The sequence below is a fragment of the Trachurus trachurus genome (genome assembly GCF_905171665.1).
Source record: "Trachurus trachurus genome assembly, chromosome: 24".
NCBI lineage: Eukaryota > Metazoa > Chordata > Actinopteri > Carangiformes > Carangidae > Trachurus > Trachurus trachurus.
The window spans coordinates 5,322,664-5,346,032 of NC_139910.1; the positions used below are offsets into that span (position 1 = coordinate 5,322,664).

Below are 23,369 nucleotides of genomic sequence, written 5' to 3' on the forward strand. Positions count from 1 at the left end.
GAGTGACTGACAGACCCGTGTTTCAGACCAAACACTCTATAAAAGTGATTGCTGTCGGAAGATACTAACTATTTAAGACTTATATTAACACAAACATTCTGCTTACTTCTGCTTTAATACATTTGGTTATCAGCAAAACCAACATCAATCCTAAACAGGATGTTCACAAAAATGTTGAAAAGATGAGTAAAGTGAGTTGAGGAGGATTCACCCTCCTGCTCCTCCCTGAATAACAGATCTGAGGCTAGATGTCTGATAAATCTCAACACCAGGCATGCTTCATTTTTCCACACACATAATCTGGCTTTTCTGTAAAAAAAAAAAAAGAATTAATGGATGTGACACAGATCTTAGATCAATATTCTTTTTAGAGCCAGTTGCAGATGATCAGGGAAATATAAAATAGGCTTAGAGAAACTTGATAATGATAAAACATTGTTGTTATCCACAAAAAATGATTTCAGCTTTTTGGTGCTTTTGGACGAAATCATCCAGACTGTCATGAAACTAGCAGATGAGAGTTTATGTGTCAAAGGTGTGAACTTTGTGCTGACTGTGAGCTCTTTGATGGAGGGAATGACAGTTTTAGAAAGCAGATGGTTCAGAGCTTCTTTGTGCTGCAGTGGAGGATCAGGATCCAGTTTCATTAGTGACACTGTATTCACTACATGTGATTATTGGTTTGGATCTCCAGCCTCATCCTCAGATCTACAACAGAAGAAAAGCAGAACATTGTTGACGTCTCTCATGTTCAATAGCCAAACTGTTGATGTTGTTAAAACTGGATTTTTAATTTAAATGTAGTGAAACATTATTCAGAGCATAAAATAATATAAAATGCAAGTTTGAATTATTTACTTTCATTAATTGTCAGTGAAGTTGTTGATAAATGAACATTAACTGCAGCTGTGTTGTGTCTTGTTTTCTCCATCAGACGCCTGTGAACTGGAACTGGACATGGACACAGTGAACAAACAGCTCAAACTGTCTGACAACAACAGGACAGTGACATGTGTGACAAAGGATCAGACATATCCTGATCATCCAGACAGATTTGCCCACTCGTCTCAGCTGCTGTGTAGAAATGGTCTGACTGGTCGCTGTTACTGGGAGGTCGAGTGGAGAGGAGATATTGATATATCAGTGAGTTACAGAGGAATCAGAAGGAAAAGAAACAGTAAAGACTGTTCCTGGAGTATGATCTGCTCTCATCATGGCGGTTATTCTGTCTTGAACAATAGTATAAAAACATCGATCGCCGCCCCTTGTGTCTCTCAGAGAGTAGCAGTGTATGTGGACTGTCCTGCTGGCACTCTGTCCTTCTACAGTGTCTCCTCTGAAAGACTGATCCACCTCCACACTTTCAGCACCACATTCACTGAACCTCTGTATCCTGGGTTCAGGATCAGCCTTGGTTCCTCGGTGTCTCTGTGTCCTCTGTAGGTCTGAGAGTATTTGACAGTGAATGTGTTTTGAATGTTGGCGATGATTCAGTTGATTGTATGCTTGGAGGAAGTAAAAATGATCTTTAGCAAAAACAGCCTCATCTGGTTAATGTAATAATGTAATGTTGATTGAAGTTGTTAAATTTAAGCTTTAAGAATTAATATTATGAACTCAACTGTTACTTTGTAACATGGACCGCGGAACGCATCTGGACGAGGGGGGGCCATAATTTCAAGTCAAGCGGGGGGGGGGGGGGGATACGGAAATAAAAGTAGCGAAGCTCCGGACAGAGTTGCGGTGATTGTATCCAGTTTATGATACATTATGAAAACACATGGGTCTATCACAACAACGGATTTTCCGGGACAGATCAAATCCGTTGGATCATCACGCTGATTATCCATACGAGAGGTAAGATGACGGTTCTCATGGCCCGGACTTCTGCCAATAGTTCTTTTTTTTTTTTTTTTTTTTTTGAAAGGTGTGTGTGTGTGTGCCGAGCGGACCCGTCTAGAGAGACACGCGTCTATATGGGACAGGGTTTTATTTAATTTAGAACAAACTTTATGCTCAGCAAAGATGGAAAATATATAGTCTAATACAGCATTTCTCTAACTTTTTTCAGTCAGGGCACCTTTCAAAAGTGCATAAAATCTTAAGGCACCCCTGTGTAAAATATAATTCAAAATGACACTGCATAGCCTAAATGTAAATGTCCTGTTTATTTAGACGGGACAGTATTACAGTATTTATGCACAGGTGCCTCTGTAGCCTACATATGCACACACACACGCACACAATAATCCGCAATGTGAGAGGAAGAGAGAAAGGTCTACATGCGCGCAGCGCGCAGGCACGCGCTCATATGAACATCCACGGCGTCTCCGCTCCGTTCTGACTCCGTTACGAACAATCAGAGAGTTTCCACCGTGTCACTGCAGTGTGTTTTTATACATCAAACGCACTGGAGTGGGAACAGAGCGGACACAGATCCACTGGAGAGAGGAGGGGGTGTGACTCACCAGCAATGTGAGACGTGTGCCTGGTACGCATATTTTTCATAGCGTCCGGTGTCCGGTGGACACGGCCCCCACTGCTCTGAGTACCCGTGACCAACGGCCGTGTCCACGGAGCGGTCTCTCTCTCTCTCTCTCTCTCTCTCTGAACGCTGCCGAAACGAGCCGCCTCACGTCCGAGCCGCTAAGTGCGGCGCTGTTCCAAAAGTTGAACATATTTAAACTCTGAGCGCTCTGAGCGCCGAGACAAAAAAGAAAGCACCGAGAACACTCACGCATGACGTATTGATAAACAATGCACTTGATAGACTCACGAATTCAAATCAAAATGCAGCACTCTGTGACAGTTTTTTTTATCGGCAGCAGTGAAGGTGTGTGGTGGTGGTGGTGACTTGGCTCTTAAAAACACAGATACAACTTTTTACTACAGCTTTTAGGCTATTCATAAAATAATCTGAGCACAAAAGTTACCCGGGCCATGGCCCCCCTGGCCCCCCCGGTTCCGCGGTGTATGCTTTGTAAACATACTTGGCCATACATGGCCATTATAGACTAATATTTTTCTACAGAAGTTAGCAGAACTGTCAACGTAAAATCATCAAATCTGAGTTGACCTGAGTGGTTGTATGTAGGCATGCCTGAAGCAATGATTGCCATCGAGACGATCTAACCGCATGTCATTCCCTCTCTGAGCTTACCTGTCTGTCTTCACTGTCCTATCTAATAAATTCAGCAAGCTTTAAAGGTGTACAGAAATGGCCGTTTGTCCTGTTTGTCGCGCCGAGTTGTCACGAGCTGCAACACGAGTTTACCCGAGTGAGGAAAACGAATTTGATTGGTCGTTATCGAGCGGGCGGGATATTCAAAGCTTGGGGCGAGCCCGAGCTCCGTGTGTGTGTGCGTGTCTCAGACGTTTGAATGACGGATGACGGATCCAATATCAGTGGCTGGTGAATCGTGTACAGGCAGACGTATAATCCGTGCGCCTGCATTATCCAATGCGAAAAAAAAAAATACACACTTTCATCCCGGATTTACTCAAAAATAGAATTTTGCACAAAGTTTGGCCTACAACGTCTGTAAGATGAGTTATCACATTAATTTTATGACCCAAAGTGGGCTCAAATTCAATTTTCTTTTCTGTACACCTTTAACAATGTCTTAGGCCTGTATCATTTAACAATGTTTACTACATCACCAGTGAAAAAGTTTTTTCAATAAATATCTTTTTAAATGAATAATATAAATTAAGATTTTTTTTTTTACATTACACAATCAGATAGGTGTTGTCAAATCAAAAGTTCAGTGTAATTAAAGTAAAGAAAAAAGTTAAGATACAAGTGTTAAACAAAAGTTAAGAAAAATGTCAAACATCTGTGGGCAGAGCAACACCACACCTCGCGGAGAGCAGAAGTTTTATTAACTTTTCATTTTTAGTTTTGCATATTTTGCAGGATAAAAAATGAACTAATGTTCCTACAATAATGTTGAGAACGGAACATGTTGTTCTGTGACATGTAGATGGCGCACACCGACTTTTTTTTTTTTCCCCTCCGTTGTTGTACATCCAGGTCACGGTATTGCATTTCCGGTGTGAAAACTCACATGAAAGACGACACAAACCTGCGGATAGTGGACTTACTGTGGCTGTGACTGATACTGATGATGAACAGACTCCAGATGTGTCGTTATCCCGGGTTCTCTCTGGTCTGAGTCGAAGGAGAAGCGGTCAGGATGGTGAAATGTGTAGTCTCGGGGTGTCCGAACCGCATGGTGAACGTTAACAGGGGGATCTTCAACCGACCACCGAAGAGGTTCTTCAACTTCCCCAAAGACCCGGCGCGAGTTCAGGTAACGTTAGGTTACGGACATATCTATGGGTTACGGACTGCAGAAACTAAACGGAACCGAAGCACTTGACCCGTTATTGGCGTATAACATCCTAGACTAGAGACTGTATGGCACCCATAGAAATGTCAAGGGGGCGTGCACGATGCTTATAAGCAGTAAGCACCGAACTAATTCACCTAACCACTTGTTTTTCTCTCTCTTTTAATCTTAAAGTTAAAAGATAGAGCATAATGTCGCTTTTACCGACGTTTGTTTTTGTCTTCGTCGCCTCGTTCGACAACGCACTTCTTTGACAAACGATGCACAGTGACATTTCTACTTTTGATAAAGTGGTATCAATGAGTATTTTTGGTTTTTATGGGAGACATGGTTTAAGAAACAGTGGTTAATTTAGCTAATGCGCGTTTAATGAGCTAACCTACCTTCTCAACGGCTTCTTCTTCAAAGAACCCAGCGGGCACGCGCCAAATCCCGCTTCAAAACAAACGTGTTGTGGTCGAATCGAATGTGACGTCACGAGGTCGGCTAGCTTAAAAGTTTTTCTACACAAGATGAAGCTATAGCCACTTTTAGGCTCAACACGGAGTCCACTGAAAACAAGTAAGAGCTGAGCTGTAAAGCGACGTTGTATGGCATCATAACAGTACTGACTAAGCAACGAGATTTTTAAAGCTAAGGCTCAGAAAAGTGCGTCGGAGGAGGAGGAGGAGAGCAATATCAAACTGATGATAAAGCCATAAGGCTCAAGAAAGTGATTCCGCAGAGGTGGCTAGCTGTTCTGAAACACCTAGCTGCCATGCTGGAGTTTGTAGCACCCTTTCTGTCGTAAACCTTTTTTCTCCCATAAGATTGAATGGACATAGCAAAGACGGTTTATGAATATCTTTGGACATAGAACCAGTCCATAGTTAGGAAAACCTGGTCAGCATCAGATTTGAGGGCTCCCTTAAATACTTATTTAATGTCAAACTAATTCCAGTTTCATAACAATGAATGGTTTGAAAATTGTGTATTGTAGCCAAGCAGGTTCAACAGCAGAAGCTTTGTGTGCATCATAAATTGTCCATAACAGTAGGCTAATGTGCCTGTGAAGTGTCACAGGCCGATGGATTTGTATTTGATCTCCACTGAGATAATGGGTACATTTTAAACTGCCATAGCCAACTGGCAACACAATTGGTCGCCGCGTTTATCTTCATTTTTACCAAAATAGACTACAGAAAAACATGTGTTTAAAATGTGGAGAGTGTCCAGCTGGCCTCCAGTAACAATCCTCTTTTGATTCAGGTATGGCTGGCAGCGCTGAGGGAGACCGGCAAGCAGGACTCGACAGAGCAGCGCTTGATCTGCGAGGACCACTTCCTGCCAGAAGACATCTCTTCCAGTGGGGTAAGCAGTGACGCCATTCCCATCATGCCCCCTTGCCTGGACGGGCCGCTGAGCCTGGCCAGCCCATGGGGTGCTGAGTCCTCTGAGGAGGAGGAAGAGGAAGACGAGGAGGAGCAGTTGGAAACCAAAGGCTGCGCTATTGAACCTCCTCCTGCACCAAAACCACCTGCCCCAGTCCCACCACAGCAGGTCTGGAGACTGCTTTTCTACCATCGTTTTCATATGTGATTCATAGTTTATTGTGCATGTCTGGTTTTTAGAATAAAGCATGTAATGATCACCGGTCTAAAATAAATGTAAACCATAATTTCTAATTGATGTGTTCTTTGTCTGTGATCTCCAGGGTCCAGTTAGAAATTTGAAGAATCCACCGGAGCCTGAGAAACCCAGGTATGAAATACATCTGCTCAAAGTTTTCAGCCTAAATCTGACCCACGTTGTCATATTTCACTCACCAATTTAAGTTTGTTGTCGTTTACTTTGCAGCATTTCTGTGTTGCAAAAGAAAGAGACAACTGAGTCAAACGAGACCAAGACATTTTCCAGACAGGGTGAGTGCTGGTTTCACATAGACTCGAACCTGAGGACATCATTGTCTTATAAATCATGATATAAATCATGCTGTAAAAAGCAGCAACTCCTTGTAAAAGACATTCATGCATGCACTGCAAGCAGGGCCTGCCCAGAGCTAATTCCGCAAGTTTTGATGAAGACAGCTTAATACACTAATACAAATAGTTATCTGATTACATTGGAGGCAGCACTTGACAGATGTTCTGTCTGTGTTCAGATGTGTCTCTGGGGCTACTGACCCGGAGTTTCCTCAAGCTGTTGATGGCAGCTCCTAACGACTCTGTGGACCTCAGGGAGGTCGCCGTGAGCCTGAGGACCCGCAAACGGCGAGTCTATGACATCACCAACGTCCTGAGCGGCATCAACCTCATCCAGAAGGATTCAGCCAACAGGATCAAGTGGATGTGAGTAATGGAAGAGAGAGAATGTGTTAGATTGTTCTTATTCATAATCTCCACATTTATAGAGTGTCACTTTATTAGATGGTGTACAAGTCCTTGTTTTCCTGCATTTTCTATCAAATAAAATCTCTCATGTTCAAATTGGTGTTTAGTGTGATACCAGGTTAATTTATTAAATGTATAATGAAAACAAACTCCAGTTACCTTTTATTTTACCAACATATTTTGACATTGTAGCACACACTGTAGTAAAATCACTTTCTGACCCCCTGACTGCAGAGGGAGCAGTCCGATCTCCAGCTTTCTGTGGACGGGCCATAAAAGGATCCAGAAAGAGCTGATCAACCTGAAGCTGGTGGAGGACACGTTGGACAGCCTCATCAAAAGCTGCGCCCAGCAGCTCTTCGAAATGACGGACGACGTGGAAAACTCTGCATATCCTTTAATTATGTCTCTGTCCATCCAGCTGTTGGTTTTCTACAGAGCATGTCAGATGTTCTGTTCCTCAGCAGTGTCCCCCTGCTCCTCCAGGAGGACCCCGAGGTTCATTTAAGTAAAATCCACTGTTGTAAATAACCACATAAAAATGCAGCAGGTTTTCTTTAACATTTCGTTTACGTCGGCCTACGTGACCCACGAGGACTTGAGTCGACTCAGAGACCTCCAGAACCAGACGTTGGTTGTAGTCAAAGCTCCGGAGGAGACTAAACTGGAGATCCCTCCACCCAAAGAGGTAAACGGACAATGATGATGCTTTTTTTTTTTTGCTGTAAGTCACACAGAAATGATCAAAAAAAGAAAATAAAGAAACATTGGTTTTTGCTCTAAATAGAATTCTGTCTTCCTAACGTGAAAAGATCTGAAGATTGAAATGAAACACAATGAGCAAAGTCAAAGTCTGTTTGTCTATGTGTGATGACACAGGACAACATCCAGATCAGCCTGAAAGCGGGAAAGGGTCCCATCATGGTGGTGACCTGTGAGGTGGCGTCAGGAGGAGACGCCGTGGCCTCCGCCTCGGGTGAGACCAAAGGTGGCGTCTTTCTGACGCTGGAGGAGAGCCGGATCAAGACGAGCACGCTGCGCACAGGTAGAAACAGTTATTGGTTCTGTCTGTTATATGCATCAGTGATTATTGTGCTCCTTTACAATAGTATTGTACAACTGTAATTTAGAGTATCGTTGTGTTGTTGCAGAGTCTTGCGGTCCACCCAGTGCAGTGCAGAGCGCGTAGCCACCAGCCGACCACCAGGAGGCGCCGGCTGCTCTCAGGCTCTGAAGTGACTTGAAGCCTGGTTAGATCGTCTGCAGGTACCGACAGGTGGCACAGGGTGTCCCATGAAACACACAACAGTTCCTGCACACTTGACTGCAGCATTATGGAGACTCCTGCTGAGCACGAGAGATTTCAATCAACACAAAAACCATCAACATCAACTGATCATGAACACAAAAACACCATAATCATGGGTTCAATCCAGTCGTGGGCAAAACAACGGAGTTTTGCGATATTAAAACACTATTTATGGATCATATTCACTTGTACAAGTAAACCAGTTTTTAATTTAATGTTGGGGTGTCAAACTAAGAGGAGTTTGACCAGGACATTTTTGTATGAAGTCTCAGCGTTTCTGCAGACTGTGTATTATACTGTACATTATCATGTCCCGACTGATGGACACTGTATCATATTTTACTGTCGTCTTTGCTTTTTCTTTGCGTTTCTGGGTATAAAATGTTTTCTTTGTTTGACACACACCTTTAAAAATGCTGTAAGTAATAAAAACATTAACTTGTATAAAACTGTGAAATGACTTCCTGTTGTCAAATTCCTGAAGCAGCAGCAGGATGAAATGTATTAGAGCAGTGTGTGTGGAGACCGTCTCGCATCCAGAAGATTCTGCTTTACAGCATCAACTGCTGAAGATCCACAAGAACAGCAAGACCCACTGACTCCAGGTGAGACCTGAGCACAGGTGGAGGAGGATTTGTACTCAATGTTTTTATGTGTTTTTCTAGCACCTATATTTATTCTGCCTTTTCTGCAGCTGAATCACAGAGCATACCCAGTCATACCCAGGTGCAGCAGGCAGGGGGCAGCAGTGAGCTGTAAGTCTTTCACTGAAGGTTTTCAGGATCTTGTCTTGGCAGAAAAAGCTTTAAGCACAGAATTAGAAGTAATTTATTACTGTATATTTGGTTAAAAGAATGGGAAATGATGCACTTGTTCAAATAGCTTCTTATACAGTGTTTCATTATGAGGAAGTGCATATAAACCAGCAGTCTAAATGCAAAAATACATTTATTATTATAGTATAGTATATTTAAATAACTGCATGAAGTAACTGTATCTTCATTTTTGATTAAACCTTTGCTCAAAATTGTAGAAATTAGTGATATTGTACCTTGAAAGAATAGTGATGATAATAAACACTGATTGCCAGTTTATATATAAAAGAAAATATAGGTTTAAAGAATTTGAAAGGAGTAATTCTCAATAAGCAGATTTTATACTGCCAGCTGTGCATTTTGTGATAAACTAAACATGAGTAAAATCTTGTTGAGGTCTTTGAGGAGTAACTAATAATAGTAGTGCAGAGAAAAAAGTAATGTAGTGATGTACAAGAATGAAGTAATACAACATGAAACGTTATTCTGTCCTGTACTTTGACTGCAGCGCTGCCTCTCTGTGTCACTGAGGTGTGGTTTGGTCAAACACATCCTGCTGCTGCTGCTGCTGCTGCTGCTGCTGCTGCTGGTCCTGGTCCAGCTGACGGACCCCGCCCTCTTGCTGTCAGGACGGAAACATGAGACTCACACACAGATTTAACTGAACAAGTGAACGCCACAGAGGAAAATACTCTACAACTTCTGCATCGCTTCTGGAAAGAAACGTGGCTTCTGTTATTCTTTTATACATCTTTCAGGTGAGTCTGTGATTTTCACTCTGTTTGTTTGACAGTTTGTAAAGTTGTGTGTGTTTATGCAGAGAGTTGTGGCAGTGTGCACTATCTGTTGAGTGATGATGTCCCTTTTTAGAGGATGAATAGAGCTTCCATCATGCGAGCACAGAGCAGCAACACACCAGAGCCTGCTGTACAGTATCTCCACTCACTTTGGAGACATTCCTGTTGAAAACAAAAGCCTCGCTGCTTCGTCTCTGTCCGTCAGCAGCCGTGTGTTGGCACAGACCAGAGCTTATTATGTAACAGCAACAGAGAGATGACATGTTCTCCTCCAGCTTCCACATGCAGCTGCTGTTTTGCATGAACATAGGTTGTAAACGCAGCGTTTCCTGCTCAGGGCTGTGGACGACGTCGGGCTGTCTGTGTTGTGGCAAAAGCTGAGGCAGGTTCTGGTTTGTTTTGTTGGAGAAGCTTTAGCTTTAGTTTGACACTTGCTCAGAACCAGAGCTGACTCAAGCCTAAATGGGGCCCTGGGCAGCATTTGATTCATGCCCCCCCACCTCCTTGTTGCAACCAATAGTATTGACAGTTGTCAGTGCGTCATCACTGTAAATCTAACATAATATTGCATTTATTGTACGATTGCAAATTTTAGGTGTTTAAAGTTCTTTTCCGGGCCCCCTGGTGGCCTCCTCTGGTCACAACTCAGTTATCATCAGTACCTTCCTTTTGTGGAACTATTAATCTGCTTTGCTTAAAGGGATAGTTCAAATTTTTTTGGCAAATTGGCCCATTGCCATAATCCCTATAGTCATAGCAGTAGGTTCGTTACCTTTAATTGTCGGTGCAAGCTATTTTTAGAACGGCAGATCAGAGCCGCGAGCTGCTCAGAGCTACGCTACGGAGGCTAATGGGATTTCTTGGTTTCCTTCATCAAACTCATCAAATACACAATCCAACAACTCCAAAACGCTCTGGTGGACAAGTTGTGACCTGCACATTTACCACGCTATGAGATGATAACGGAACGTCACGAGGCTGCTTGCTGAAAAACTGTCGCTGAAGGCAACGCTCATCAGCGGTTTTGCATGAATTTCCCTCTAAAACAACTCTGTCTGGTAACGTTCTGTTATTATCTCATAGTGTGGTGAATGTGCAGGTCACAACTTGTCCACCAGAGCGTTGTGGAGTTGTTGGATTGTGTATTTGATGAGTTTGATGAGGAAAACCAAGAAATCCCATGAGCCTCCGTAGCGAAGCTCTGAAAATAGCTTGCACCGAAAATTAAAGGTAACCTACTCTAGGAACCTACTCCTAAAACTGTAGGCACTATGACAATGGGCCAGTTTCCCAAAATGTTGAACTATCCCTTTAATTTTGCTCAGGTTTTTATTCTTTTTCTCTTGTCTGTGTGTGGCCACATACTCATTTACTTTCTTGTGTAGATTCCACTCACTCCACAGTGTTTCCTCACTTGATGTTTCCCCGAATTTCACAGCAAGAATCTGAGCAGCTGCCTCTCTATTAGGGGAAGCCCTATTAAATAATCCCCAACAGACTCCTGTGGTGTCTTTGTGGGTGTGTGTTCGTGTGTTCATGTGTGTGTGCGTGTGTGTGTATGAGTAAAGAGCAGACTCATTAAAAGCTAAGTGGTGACCTGCAGAGCCCCCGCAGTACCTCCAGGGACGTGAGTTCAAGACCTCACGAAACCCCAACACACATGTGGGTTTCATTGTTTGCGGTATCATACAGTGGCCAAAAGTATGTGGACACATTGAGATTCCTTTCATACAGTATTTACAGTGTGAGGGACAAAAATCGTTGTCCACTTACTTTTGACAACTGTACCCGACCTCACCTTGAGGTCTGTTCCACTTTATCCACCACACAAAGGCACCAAGAGTCTGTGTTTAAAGCAGAAGTAAGCGATCCGGCCGTTTTGGCTAACTTCCTGTCAGCTGATGGAGTTAGCAGTCCCCGCCCTCGTCCCTACGTCACCACATTCACGCGCATCCCTTGGCTGCACACACAGAGAGGACCGCCCCTTCATGCCGTTCTCTCTCCTCATTGGATAAAGGTTGTAGGATACAAGGAAAGTTTTCTCCTCGGCTTACAGCAGAGTAGAGTGACTGACAGACCCGTGTTTCAGACCAAACACTCTATGTAAGTGATTGCTGTCGAAAGATATAACTATTTAAGACTTATATTAACACAAACCTTCTGCTTACTTCTGCTTTAAATCCTCCTCCATGTTTTAGGCAGATTCTGCTACAGGAAGCATCAAGGTTGTTACTATGGTTACTTGCCGTTACACCTGTGGCACTGCTGGCCAATCAGAAACCAGGACTCGCTCCTGTGTGCTTCACAATGTAAAACCGGTCGGACGGTAAACAAATCCTGCAGCCGTGTTTATGTCCCTGCCGTGCTGACCAGAGTTTCCTCCTCTGCTCCGTGACGCTGTTTGACCTGGTTGTTTTTGTTGTAAGGCGAGCGGCTCGGGTGACGATGCGGCGGCGTGGCGGTGTGGGGGGAGACGCCCCGAACAGGTCCAACACTGCTTGTCTTGTGTCCAGAAAACCGCACTGGAGTTGTGTTTGCTTTCGGGCTGGAAGCGGTGCGGTCCGGCAGGCCCACAGTCATGTTATTGTTGTAACACACTCGAGTGTTTTGACAGCGTTTAACTCCAGGATAAATAAATATCCAGGGAAAACCTGAGGCCAGACGCTGACGTTCCTCTGTGAGCCTTCAGGTTTGATTCTAATGTCGTCACATCAGAGAGGTGGAGAGCGCCGACACTAAACAGACCGGTGCCTTTGTTATGTTGAAGGATTATTCTGCAGGTTTTACATGTTTAAGCCCATTATCTGATACTGGATACAATCTCTGTCCCTGCTGAGTGTTACTTTGTACCCTCGGCTTCATTTATTTCCATAATTATCAACATGCAGAGACTTGAAATATTCTCCAGATTCCAGACTAAACCTATGCTTAGAAACACTGTGTTCTTGAATGCTCATGTGCTGACTCTTCCACAGTCAACTATTAACTACTCTCAGTGTTGCAGTTGACATTTAAAACCTTCTACAGAGATCTTGCTCTGTTGAACTGTAAGTGGATGTGAGGCAGTGTGCCTTTTTAAAGTTTCATATATTTCATTATGTCCAGGCAGAAATATGCGTCTGAAAATACTTAAAACAAGCAAATAAAATGGAGCAAAATTGTGCAAATTGGTGTTTTAAACATTTACCGGTCTCAGGTTCTTATTATGCTGCTGTAGCAAAAAGGCTTTTTTTTGGAGGTTAGGTGAGATGGTACAGAGATAAATGGGTCAAGCTCTCGACTTTCTCCTCGTAGCTTGAGTTCAACGCCGATGTGAAATCCAATTGTCCTATTTTAAGACCTAGTTGACCAATTATTGTGTTTAGTTTTCTTTCTTTTATTTTTAGTGACGGTCTGGTCTGACTTTAGTTTAACCAACCAAACAATTTGGTTCACTGTGAGATAACACAATAATTTGGATTGAATAGACCTGATTATGTTCACGTTAATCCCAGAACATCTTCCTTGTGACTCACTGAAATGGTCCTGTCTAAAACCCAGGTGGCTACGTAGCACCTAGCTAACACTTAGCTCTTTGTCTCTCGTTATATATACCTAGTAAAAAGCCAGATTGGCTATCCAAAAGACAAGTATCATCTGCCAAAACTGACCTGAAGGCTTTCAAGTCGACCTGCTTTGTTTCTGGTTACAAGCTGAACTGTCTGAATCACAAACATCTTAAAATGATAGACCAGCAGCTCCAGTGGAAGACACACAACGCTAACGAAACACTGATGATGAAGAATATCTGCAATGATTGTGACTGAACACGGTCTGTGATCAATGACCTCTCTGCTGCGCTGCGGTGGTTTGAGTTGTTCCAACGTCCGAAGAGAAGGAAATCGATCTGAAACGGAGGATTTGGTTTTAACCATGAAACACACATGGATTCCCTGTGGAGACTTCAGCGATCAATGAAGGAAACACTCCAGTGATCAGCGTGACATGTGTTGGGCCAGCGATCGTCTCTGATCTCTTTGTTCAGCCCGAGCAACAATAGAAACTTGTTATCTGTGAGCGTGATGCTCCGGCGGTCCAGTATTCAGCCCTGGCTCTCCATATGTCACGTCACAGTCAAACGGCTCGTCAATGAATACTGAGTGGACTCATTAGCCTCTGCTGTGCTAATGAGAGTCAGTTCACTCACCGTGTCAGGTCCGGGAGCAGAAGGACTGATTGTCTGTCAGGTTCTGTCCGTTTCCAACCAAACCTCTGGCTGCAGTCGACTCGTGTCTCTCACACTTTAAGTCGTTGAGCCGCCAATGAGAGTCGGTTTTACTGCTCTGACTGATGCTGACGCTGATGCTCAGTTTGTGGTGATTATGGAGCCTGTGTCGATCTTGTCTCGTTCCTTGTCCTGATAACGAGACTGAATCACATGTAATTTTCTCTTCATTCTTTAGCCTGATGTGGTTTTCATTTGGCTTTTTTCAGTAAGGAGGTTATTTTACTCCCAAAGTTAAAGGGCATGCTGATTTAAGGGTTTAAAACGTCAACACTCTAGTTAGTCCTTTAACAAATGATCTAAACTGTCTTCTCCAGTACGGTCAGCAGTTCTACAACTGATTCATCTGACAGTTATTGTCTTAATCTACTGGCTTGGATTATAAAACATCAGGGAATGACGAAGAAGGTCCTTTACAGTTCCCCAAAGGTTGGCACCGACAAGTCTTTTAAAGATGATCCTTACACTGGATGAACTGCAAATATAATTTTTTCCTTCAAGGAGTTTTTATAGATACGATTTTTGTCAATTTAACCAATTGGATCATAATCCCAGCCTTGGAGGACAGTCTCAGGACATCTTGGAGGATTTACGAACATAAGACACTGTTTCTGTGTCTCTAGACCACCCTGTGGGATCTTTCCTACTGAAAGATGTAAGAGGTGGTAAACCTCCTTTACCAGAGGAAACATCTTCTTTAATAAATGTCACAAACGTGGGAGTTTAGTCAAACGAACATCAGGACTTTTACTTTGGTGGAGGAAAACGATGACTGTATGAAACACCTGAGCTGTCCGCCTTCATTGAAACTCATTGAGCCGCCTTTCCCTGCAGCTGAAAACACACACACACACACACACACACACCAGTGGTTTGTTTTTCCGCTCATCACAGTGGGCAGGACGCCCAGCGCGGCCACCGCTGCAGCATCGAACAGCAGCAGCAGCAGAAGAAGTGGCCCTGTGTTCAGGTGGAATGTGCGGAGGGTTTTCTACCTAATTTCCCCTCCGTGTTGTTGCTGTTGCGCGAGGCCGCCGCTCTGCGCGCGATGCAAACTGGCGATAGGCCCCGTCGTTCCCTCTGAGCGCCGTCCAGCTCCGGGCGAAAGCTCTGATCCAACAACACTGAGGCTTTGTTTGTGGCATGAGGGCGAGCTGATGGGATCTGAACCAGCAGAGCAGAACTCAATTACTGCACAAAGTGAAGCAGCTTGTGGCTAATAAAACTAACTGGATCACATTTTCACCATTATAGTTTTATTATCGCCTCCGCTGCAGGCACGAGGTTAAAGTGGCTCTTTTTACACTTCGATTCACACAACTGTTATAAACCTCCGGTTATAGCTCAGCAACGTCATAATGAGTGAGAAGGCCTGGCTGTACGCAGGTCAAAGGTCAAAGGACCTTGATTCCAAGAGAAAACTTGTGTCAATGTTGTTGAGCCAAATTTTAAGATGAGCAATACCTCACCTATGTTTGTTTTTTTAAATCCCATGATCTTACTTTGAGATCATCTTCCTTTCTGATGTCATGTTGTTCTGTTTTTAAGCACTTTCTCTCGTCTACAGTTTGAAAGTTTCTTGTTTAACTAGGAATCAGCAGAAAACGTGGGAATATAGATCCTCTCTTCAACTGATGAAGATCATAACATGATCAAAAGCTCCAGTAACAGTTTCTAAAAACATCCTAATATTATTCAATTAATTTGTAATTTAAATACTAAAAAACATTAATTTAGTTTAAAAATGTGTGTCTTTCCCTTTTTACTTCATTTTTTTATTCTGGTTTATTTATTTATTCGTTTTAGTTGTCAGTATTTGCAGGTTTTTAAATTATAAATGAATTTAGGATTACCTGAGGATACCCAGACCTAAGTGAGGCTGCTCTGCTATTTCCAAGGTCATGATAAATTGCAAAACACTGCTTCTGTTTAAGACATGAAGAGAAACATCAACCGTGTGAATAATGTGCAGCTCTGTGTCTGCAGAAATGGACATAAATTTAAATAATTCAATCATTCTGCGGTTGTTTCTCTTTTTCACATCTCAGTAAAGCGAATCTGTGCGTTTCTGTGCGAAGCCGTAGCCGTCAGATCTCGGTGGTCGTCGCTGGACCCCGCAGCCTCCACCCAGACTCACGTGCAGGTGAATTAAAGCCTCTTTGAGCTCAACGATCCACAACGTCAACACAGGAAGTCGATGGAGCTGCCAACCAGCATACCTTAACCTGGAATTTAACAAGGCCAACACTGTTCTTGGCAAAACCCAGTGCCGTTTTTTTTTTTTTTTCACTTTGTGGTTTGGACAGGGTTGTTGTGGATACAGCTGAGCTTCAGGCAGCTGAGAGACTGTGGACTCCAAACAGCTCAGATTTCAGTCAGTCCAAGTGAAATTGATGCTTTAAATTGTTTTTTTTATGAAGCAGGTTTGTCGCAGAGAAAAATGACTTGATGCAATTTTTCTTCTGTAATTCTGCAATTTTCTCCAGATGAGCAAAGTACGCATCTAAATAATGGACTAATCTCCACGTGAAAGAAAAAAAACATTAGAAGCCACTAAACACACACTCATTCATCCTGCTTTGATTACTCCGAGGATGGAGGAAACTACAAGAGCTCATGATAATGAGGTTTATTTGGTGCCTGCAGCTGTAATTTCAGGAGTCATCTGTCTGCACCACCGGACTGAAAGGCTTTGGTTTGCATGTTGGGGAGGGGTGAGGGAGGGCGAGGGGGCATTTTGCAGACAGCAGTGGAAAAAGCTCAACATGATCATGAAATGCAGTGAGAACCACAGAGGCCGTTATTTGATGACGGTGGATGTAAATCATGAGGCGCAGAATCGTCCAATGCAGATGTTGCTCCCTGGACGATGGGGCTGCAAGACTGATGTGAAATGTTGCCTCCAAGGAAACATGAATAGGTGTTCACGATGTCTCTTCTTCCTCCAGTTTCTCTGCTGGGATGTGATGATATATCGTGAAGACCAGACAATGATGGGCATATTTATAGATTCAGCATGACTTGTGCTTTCCAAGAATATCTTGATCTGATGTGCAGCTCATGGAAAAAGAGGCTGCAGAATCAGCATGTTTCCAGTTTTATAACAGTAATCCAGTGATGGTTGTTTGTATGAGTGCAGTGGAAACAGGAGCTATTCATAGATGATTCAGCTTTATTCAGCTTTTTGATAGAAGTCAGGCTTAATGTTGGTTTGCATCCCCCAAAACTCCCAAATCAGGACTGGAGTTCGTTATGCTGTTCCCAAAATCCATAAAAACTAAGGGAGAAGAATAATGAAGAAGAATTAAAAAGAATAATGTGCAAGTTGCCTTCTCCATTCACTTAAATTGGATGTGCCATTGGTGTTGTGTTGTGTATCGGCTCAACGCCGCTGTCGGCGAGTTACGTCACCCCGCTGTTCTCAGGGCAGCTTCCAAACCAGCGAACAACCAACCAGGATCAGTGTTTCCTTCAGCAGCTGCTTCCAATTACTCACATAATACTCTCTCTCTCTTTTTTCCCACATCGTAATAAACCCCCTCGTTCGCCCTCCCCGTCCGGAGTCATACAAGTGAACTTGGCATGAGCTTTGTCGGGACAGAAAGTCAGAAAGTTCATTTCTGGCCTTTTAACTATTTTGTTTTCATTTTCACAGAAACCTGATACAACTCCTTTCTTACTCTACTCACTTCTACTAAAACAACTAAAATGATCGACTTAAATTTTCACCTCATTTCTTCTTCATCATTATGTTTCTGTTTAAGGAGGTGCAACTCCAATGAGGTAAAAAGGTCACTTGTTAATTACGTTCTGACCTGAGGGGCAGTTTTGCTTTTTCCTGCTCTAATTTTTCATAAAAGGCTCATATGGAGTCGCCTTCACCTCCCCCCCCCCTCATCCTAAAGAGGATTTGCTCAGATTGGAAAACGTATATCCAGTTATCCTGTTTCCCATATCCTGGGCACATCTTTCCATCCCCCCATCATGTCCGTACTTCCATCCATCCCTCCAGCTTCGATTCTTCAGGGAAAATCAATCCTGATATGTTGGGATTTTTATTTCCACAGCTTTAGTGCAGCGTGCCGCCGGCGTGCTGGCTGGCTCTGATCGGGGGAGTTTTTCCATTGTTGCTCATTTTTGGGTTTGGGACTCGGTTCGGATTGGTAACGGTACACTGGAGGCTGACTGGTGAAGCTCCCAAACGTCTCTGGCTCTGGTTCACCAGTCAACTCTGCTGTGGAAAAAAACACTGGAGAAGATGCCGACACCAGAGCTGCAGTGTATTTTCACTGAGTTTTCACAATAAAAGTCAGAGGAGCAGAAATGTGTCTTCACAATAAAAGCCTCCTAAAGGGGGTATTACTGGAGGTCAGCGTTTCCTCCGGTTCCTTCTGGCGTGGTCCTCTTCTTGTTCCTGACTCCAGTCGTCATTGTTTTCCAGCCTCAGTTTCTCCAGCTGTTGTGTAATAAGAACAGAGAGAGAGAGAGTGGGTTTGTCCCAAATTCCCAGTGGTTTCAAGGGACTCTCGCCCTCTTGGTATTCAGCTCTTATATAAGACGATAGAGCTGGAGGTTTTTGTTTTTTTGTATCAGATACAGCAAAACAATGCATGTTTTGAGTCTTACCAGGTAATTAGACAATCTGCGTTAATTCTGTACAGCAGGAAGGAAGTCAGTCTAATAATTGGTGGATGCTTTGGAAAGTGTAAACTCAGATTTCTGCAGGTGTGACTGTGTTCCAGCTGTGTTTGTCACATTTGGAAACTTTTTTTTTTTCTTATTTCCTGTTGGGGTATTAAAAAAAGAAAGGGTTGGGGTCGTTGTGTCGGTGCAGTGACAGCAGGACAGGAAGTGTGTGACGGGATGTTTGACCCTCTGGAGGTGTTTGCATCAAATGCTAGCTCAGAGGAAACCAGCATGTCCTGTGTCTGTGTGTGAGTGTGTGTTTGTGTGGTTGACGTCATGTTGTTTACAACCAGGGTGGGAAATTCCTGCCCGAGCAGCCAGATGTTGCTGCAGTTTGTCTCCAGGACGGTTTGGCTGCAAGCCGACCGTCCCAATGTGAACCAAACATCCAGTCAACTCGTTTAAATTTTAAAATTAATTAAAAGGTATCCTGTAGCAGGAAGGCGTTGTCCATTCATGTCAGATCTGTAAATATTTATCCATACTTTTTTTGCTTATTTATTGTTTCTTGTAGTTTTCTAAGGAATGTGGCTCAAAATATCCAAGAGCTGGTTCTGTAGTATCTCGGTGGTGGTTGTGTGGTGGTTTTATTGGGTTTGTGTTGGATCAGAGATGGTTCACTGGTGGTTTTGGGGGATTCTTTGTTGGGTCTTTTGTGGTTCTGTGGTGGATCATCAGTGTATCTGTGGTGCTGAACCAGTGCTGATTCTGTGGAGGACCAGGTTTGGTTTTGTGGTGGTTTTGTGGTTGACATCATCTCGTCAGTGAGAACTTGGATGACCTGGGCTGTTGAAGGATCCATCAAAAGATCAAACATTATCAAAATGAACTGTAAAACCATCCTCCAGTAACACCGTGGTACAGTCCTGCTTGCTTCCTGTCCATCATCTCCTTCACATTTGCCTCTTCAGCATCTTTATCATGGTGCAAACCCCAGTGGACTGTTGTTCACTTGATTTACAGGAATAACTGAAGGTAAGATTGTTAATCTCAGAGACCAGAAGTTAAAAGCCAGAAAAATACAAATGCAGCTGCAGTGGACAGAGCGGATCAGGATCAGAGCTCCCAGTGAGTCCAGTACAAACACCAGGTTTTACAGCAGCAGAAGAACAGGAAGTTCGTCTGAATTTATTTAGCCGGACAATGGTGTTACATCTACAGCTACAGCTAGACAGACAGACAGATGATGACTTTGCCCTGTCTTAACGCGCTGATCCACCTGTCCACTTGTTACCAGGTGTGAGCTGAGATGAGCTCCACCCCTTCACCCAGGTGTCTTTGCACCTGTGTCCATCAGCTGCTTCTTGTCCAGTCGGGTCCGACCCCTCAAAGAGTTGACTCGGCAGAATTCCTGAATGGGTTTTTGTGAGCATCGGCCGCTCTTTGGTCTTGGTTCGGTATCTGAGGTGTTTTCTCAGCCTCGGTCCGGCTGCTCTGTCACATCAGGATCATTTCCACGACTCTGCCCACAAAACGCCCTGAAAACACAACGGGCACCGGCCGCAGCTGCACAGTTTGTGTTTGAAAAGCTTTGTTCACCTCAGCGACTTCACTGTAAAAGCTTTGACATTCCTCTGAGGCTCAGCGGCTGCAGGACTCTGACCTTCAAGGACCGAACCCGCCTGGTGCTAAAGGGACTCCTTTCCTCGGGTTAGACGCCCTCTCAGGACTCTCGGAGCTTGTTTACAGCTGATCTTTAATCATGTTTTCGGGCCAACAAGGGAATCATTGTTCTCGTGAAAAAGCTCAAAAGATTTTGAACAGTACCAGTGAGAAGAAAGGGTTGTGTTCCAGTTGGCAGACTTTTCTCAAGACACACCGTCAGCACTTAGACTAAAGGTTAAAGGTTTTTTCTTTTCTTTTTTTTACAGTGTTTTACGTCACAGCAACAGAGGAAACAATGTGAGAGGCTGAGCTCGGGCGTGGACCACTTCAGACCAGCTAGGTCTTTTGTCCAAACCAAACTCTTTTCTCTGGACCAATACACAAAAACCTTCCCTCTGCAAGTAAATCCTTGATCCGAGATTTAATCAGAACAAACAAAGCCCATGCAAATAAAATCCAAATGACCAACGATAAACAAAGAAAGCTCTGGACTCTATGAAAACATACAGTACTGAATGTTCAACAATCTCCCAGCATGCACCTGGTGTCTTCAGTTGGGTCTTTTGAAATCAGATGAGGAGCAAAAACAAAAGCAACGTTCAAGCTTTCAAACATCAAATCATGTTTTCACCTGCAGATCATTGCAGCTGTTTTTTGTTTTTTAACAAACAGTTAAACTTTGCCAAACATCACAGGATTAAAGGGATAGTTCACCCAAAATTGAAATTTCACTCATTATCTACTCACCCTCATGTCGACTAAGGGCTGGGAGAGTCCTCCGTGGCTTCTCTGAGTTACAGGGGGTCTCAGCATAGCAGTGCAGTCCATATAACGGTTGCAAATGGATACCAACTGTCAAATTTGGATGAACTGGGAAGAGGACAGACCCTGGTTCGTCCAAATTTGACGAACCGGGAAGATGAGCTTCGAGAAGCTTCCGCTACAAAACAAGCTTGAAAAATAGACTTATTTAATTTTTTTCGGGACAATTTTGCATTTCGGGGCTTCAATACAAGACAGACATTACATACGAGCAGCATGGAGGTATTTGGATGTTTTTTGGTGTGTCTTTTTGTTACGAAGACAGTTGGTATCCATTTGCAACCGTTATATGGACATGCACTGCTACGCCGAGACTCCCTGTAACTCTGAGAAGCCACGGAGGACTCTGAAACTTCTCCCAGCCCTTAGTCGACATGAGGGTGAGTAGATAATGAGTGAAATTTCAATTTTGGGTGAACTATCCCTTTAAAGTTTGGTGTAAATCCATTAGAGTGAGAATAGAAAGTGTATGTCCCATGATCCTTTGTTCCTGTGTGTATTTAGATGCAGATCCAGACCCAGATTTACAGATCTACGGTAACACATGCCGTCTGTTTGCAGTTTGTTTCAGCTCCTTCAGGCTCTGTTTACTCCGTGGTTGGACTCTGTTGACATGAGCTTTGCGCTAAACGCTGACTCCTGCTAATTTCTGTGTGTTTACATGTGTGTGTGTGTGTGTGGCCCCGGTGTTGGTCTGTGGATTTAAACCGGTCAGAATATAGAGCCCGACAAAGCCGCCGGCTGAGTCAGAAACATTTAAAACCTAATGATTCACGGGTTCAGCTCATTGGAGCGGCAGGTAAACACGACCATCAGCGGTGGCTCTGGTTGTGGCGATCTCTTTGGGAAACTCTCAGGCAATCGGGGGAGGTTGCTTTTCCCGTCACATCTCGGCCCCTTGGCCCAAAACTTGGCTCTGAGCTCCGCTGCCAACACATGGCTCCTTTTACCCGGCGAAGTTTCTGTGACCGACGTCATTATTCTCCCCTTGTCGCTCGTCTCCTCGCAGTCTGCTGCTTCCTTTCAGCAGGAGCTAATCAGAGTTTTATCTCAGAGGAAAACAGTACATGTTGGTTTAATGGAAGCTTCTTTTTTTTTTTTTGGTCCAAATCACCCATGCAGGACCATCTGTGTATTTAATGTTGTTGGTTTTATAGTGGGAGGCCCCAGAGGGAGTTAAACTCTTACCTCTGGCTGCGGTTCTGTAGATTTTGACTCATTTAGCTGCAGAAACATCACAGACTACGAGTTACACTGCAGGATGAGTCACTTGTGAAGGGAGCGTTAATCTGCACAAGGCTTTTGCTCAGTTGCCTGAAATAAAATAAGTAAATATAACATCAATATTCCAGATTTGTTTATTGAAATGATGCTGCAGATGAATCAGGGAAAAGACATGTGATGAGAACCAAACGGGAGATGAACGTTGGTTGCTGCGCTTCATCATTTCCAGTTTTTTTTTCACTTTCCAGATCCTTCGACGCTTCCTGGTGTCAGAGGCAGTTTAATTTGAGCTTTGGATGGATTTCACCGTCTGTGAGGATGTGTAAACTTTTTTTCTCTTCCCCAGATTCCATCCTGCAGATTCATGGTTGTCCAGATACAAACAAGTCTTCGTTCTCCAATTGAATTGTAGGTGGGCAGTCAGGTTTCTAAGGTTTCTGGTCTTCTGGCTGATGAAGGAATTGGTGTCTGGACAAAGACGACTGGAACACACTGAGTGTTGCTTTCAACCACAACCATGATCTTTGTCCAACAAGTTTGTGAGCAAGTTTGGTTAGATGTGGTTTCTGCTGGAAGCCGATGGAAAGTGGCATATTTTGTGGTGTAGTTTTGGAGAACTCGATGCCTTTTTATGACTGTTTTTTCCGAGACAAGCCGTTTGCAAACCTGGTTACATTTATACACAGTGGAGGAATCAGCTCTTTCCAGAAGAAAATCTGTCTGCTATCACCTACAGAAACCTTCACATCTCCAGTTAAATGACATTTTAAGAAGTGATTTAGCTGTAGCAGCAGCAGTAGGTAAACACGCTGAAGCCCGGAGCTGCTGTCTGCTGTCTGACAGTGAGTCTTGTATTTTGATGGATGCTCCGGAGGCCAAAGGGCCCCACAGCAGCATCTGGAGACTGAATGAAAGGACCGACGCCGGGCACTCGTCTCAGCTTTGTCAGGGTCTCTCTACAAGACAAAGAATGGAGGAAGAAGAGTGTGATCGGCACACACACACACACACAAACACATCTTCCATTCAGCTCTTACACACTCAACAGTCATTGAGGAGCTGCACAGTTGTCCAGTTTGATTCGCCTCTTAGAGCAGTGACTAAAACTTTGTTATGGTTCAGATCA

General features: G+C 43.6%; 3 protein-coding genes across 3 annotated transcripts in view; all 3 read left to right on the forward strand.

Annotated features, from left to right (window-relative positions):
- Positions 1 to 1,449, forward strand: part of LOC311007114 (protein NLRC3-like) — a gene marked incomplete at both ends in the record, with an annotated part of 86,491 nt that extends 85,042 nt beyond the window's left edge. Inside the window, 2 exons of the mRNA XM_084000202.1 lie at positions 935 to 1,143; positions 1,444 to 1,449. Of these exons, the coding sequence (XP_083856328.1) occupies positions 935 to 1,143; positions 1,444 to 1,449 (215 nt within the window). The remainder of the gene's footprint in view (positions 1 to 934; positions 1,144 to 1,443) is intronic.
- Positions 1,450 to 3,894: 2,445 nt separating this feature from the next.
- Positions 3,895 to 8,435, forward strand: LOC311007646 (uncharacterized protein). The gene is made up of 9 exons (XM_084000901.1): positions 3,895 to 4,313; positions 5,601 to 5,891; positions 6,046 to 6,092; positions 6,189 to 6,253; positions 6,493 to 6,679; positions 6,956 to 7,110; positions 7,294 to 7,409; positions 7,601 to 7,766; positions 7,873 to 8,435. Exons 1-9 carry the CDS (start codon positions 4,197 to 4,199, stop codon positions 7,908 to 7,910), a joined length of 1,182 nt encoding a protein of 393 aa, XP_083857027.1. The 5' UTR covers positions 3,895 to 4,196; the 3' UTR covers positions 7,911 to 8,435.
- Positions 8,436 to 9,495: 1,060 nt separating this feature from the next.
- LOC311007115 (rho guanine nucleotide exchange factor TIAM2-like) overlaps positions 9,496 to 23,369 on the forward strand; it is a 56,922-nt gene continuing 43,048 nt past the window's right edge. Inside the window, exon 1 of the mRNA XM_084000203.1 lies at positions 9,496 to 9,603. The gene's annotated coding sequence lies outside the window, so the exon portion shown is untranslated. The remainder of the gene's footprint in view (positions 9,604 to 23,369) is intronic.

What these genes read in the sequence shown, in the direction of transcription:
- LOC311007646 (XM_084000901.1), top strand. Translation starts at nt 4,197, where the DNA reads ATGGTGAAATGTGTAGTCTCGGGGTGTCCGAACCGCATGGTGAACGTT. An exon ending in AAGACCCGGCGCGAGTTCAG is followed by an intron (nt 4,314 to 5,600) that starts GTAACGTTAGGT and finishes CTTTTGATTCAG; the next exon opens with GTATGGCTGGCAGCGCTGAG. An exon ending in GCCAACAGGATCAAGTGGAT is followed by an intron (nt 6,680 to 6,955) that starts GTGAGTAATGGA and finishes CCCTGACTGCAG; the next exon opens with AGGGAGCAGTCCGATCTCCA.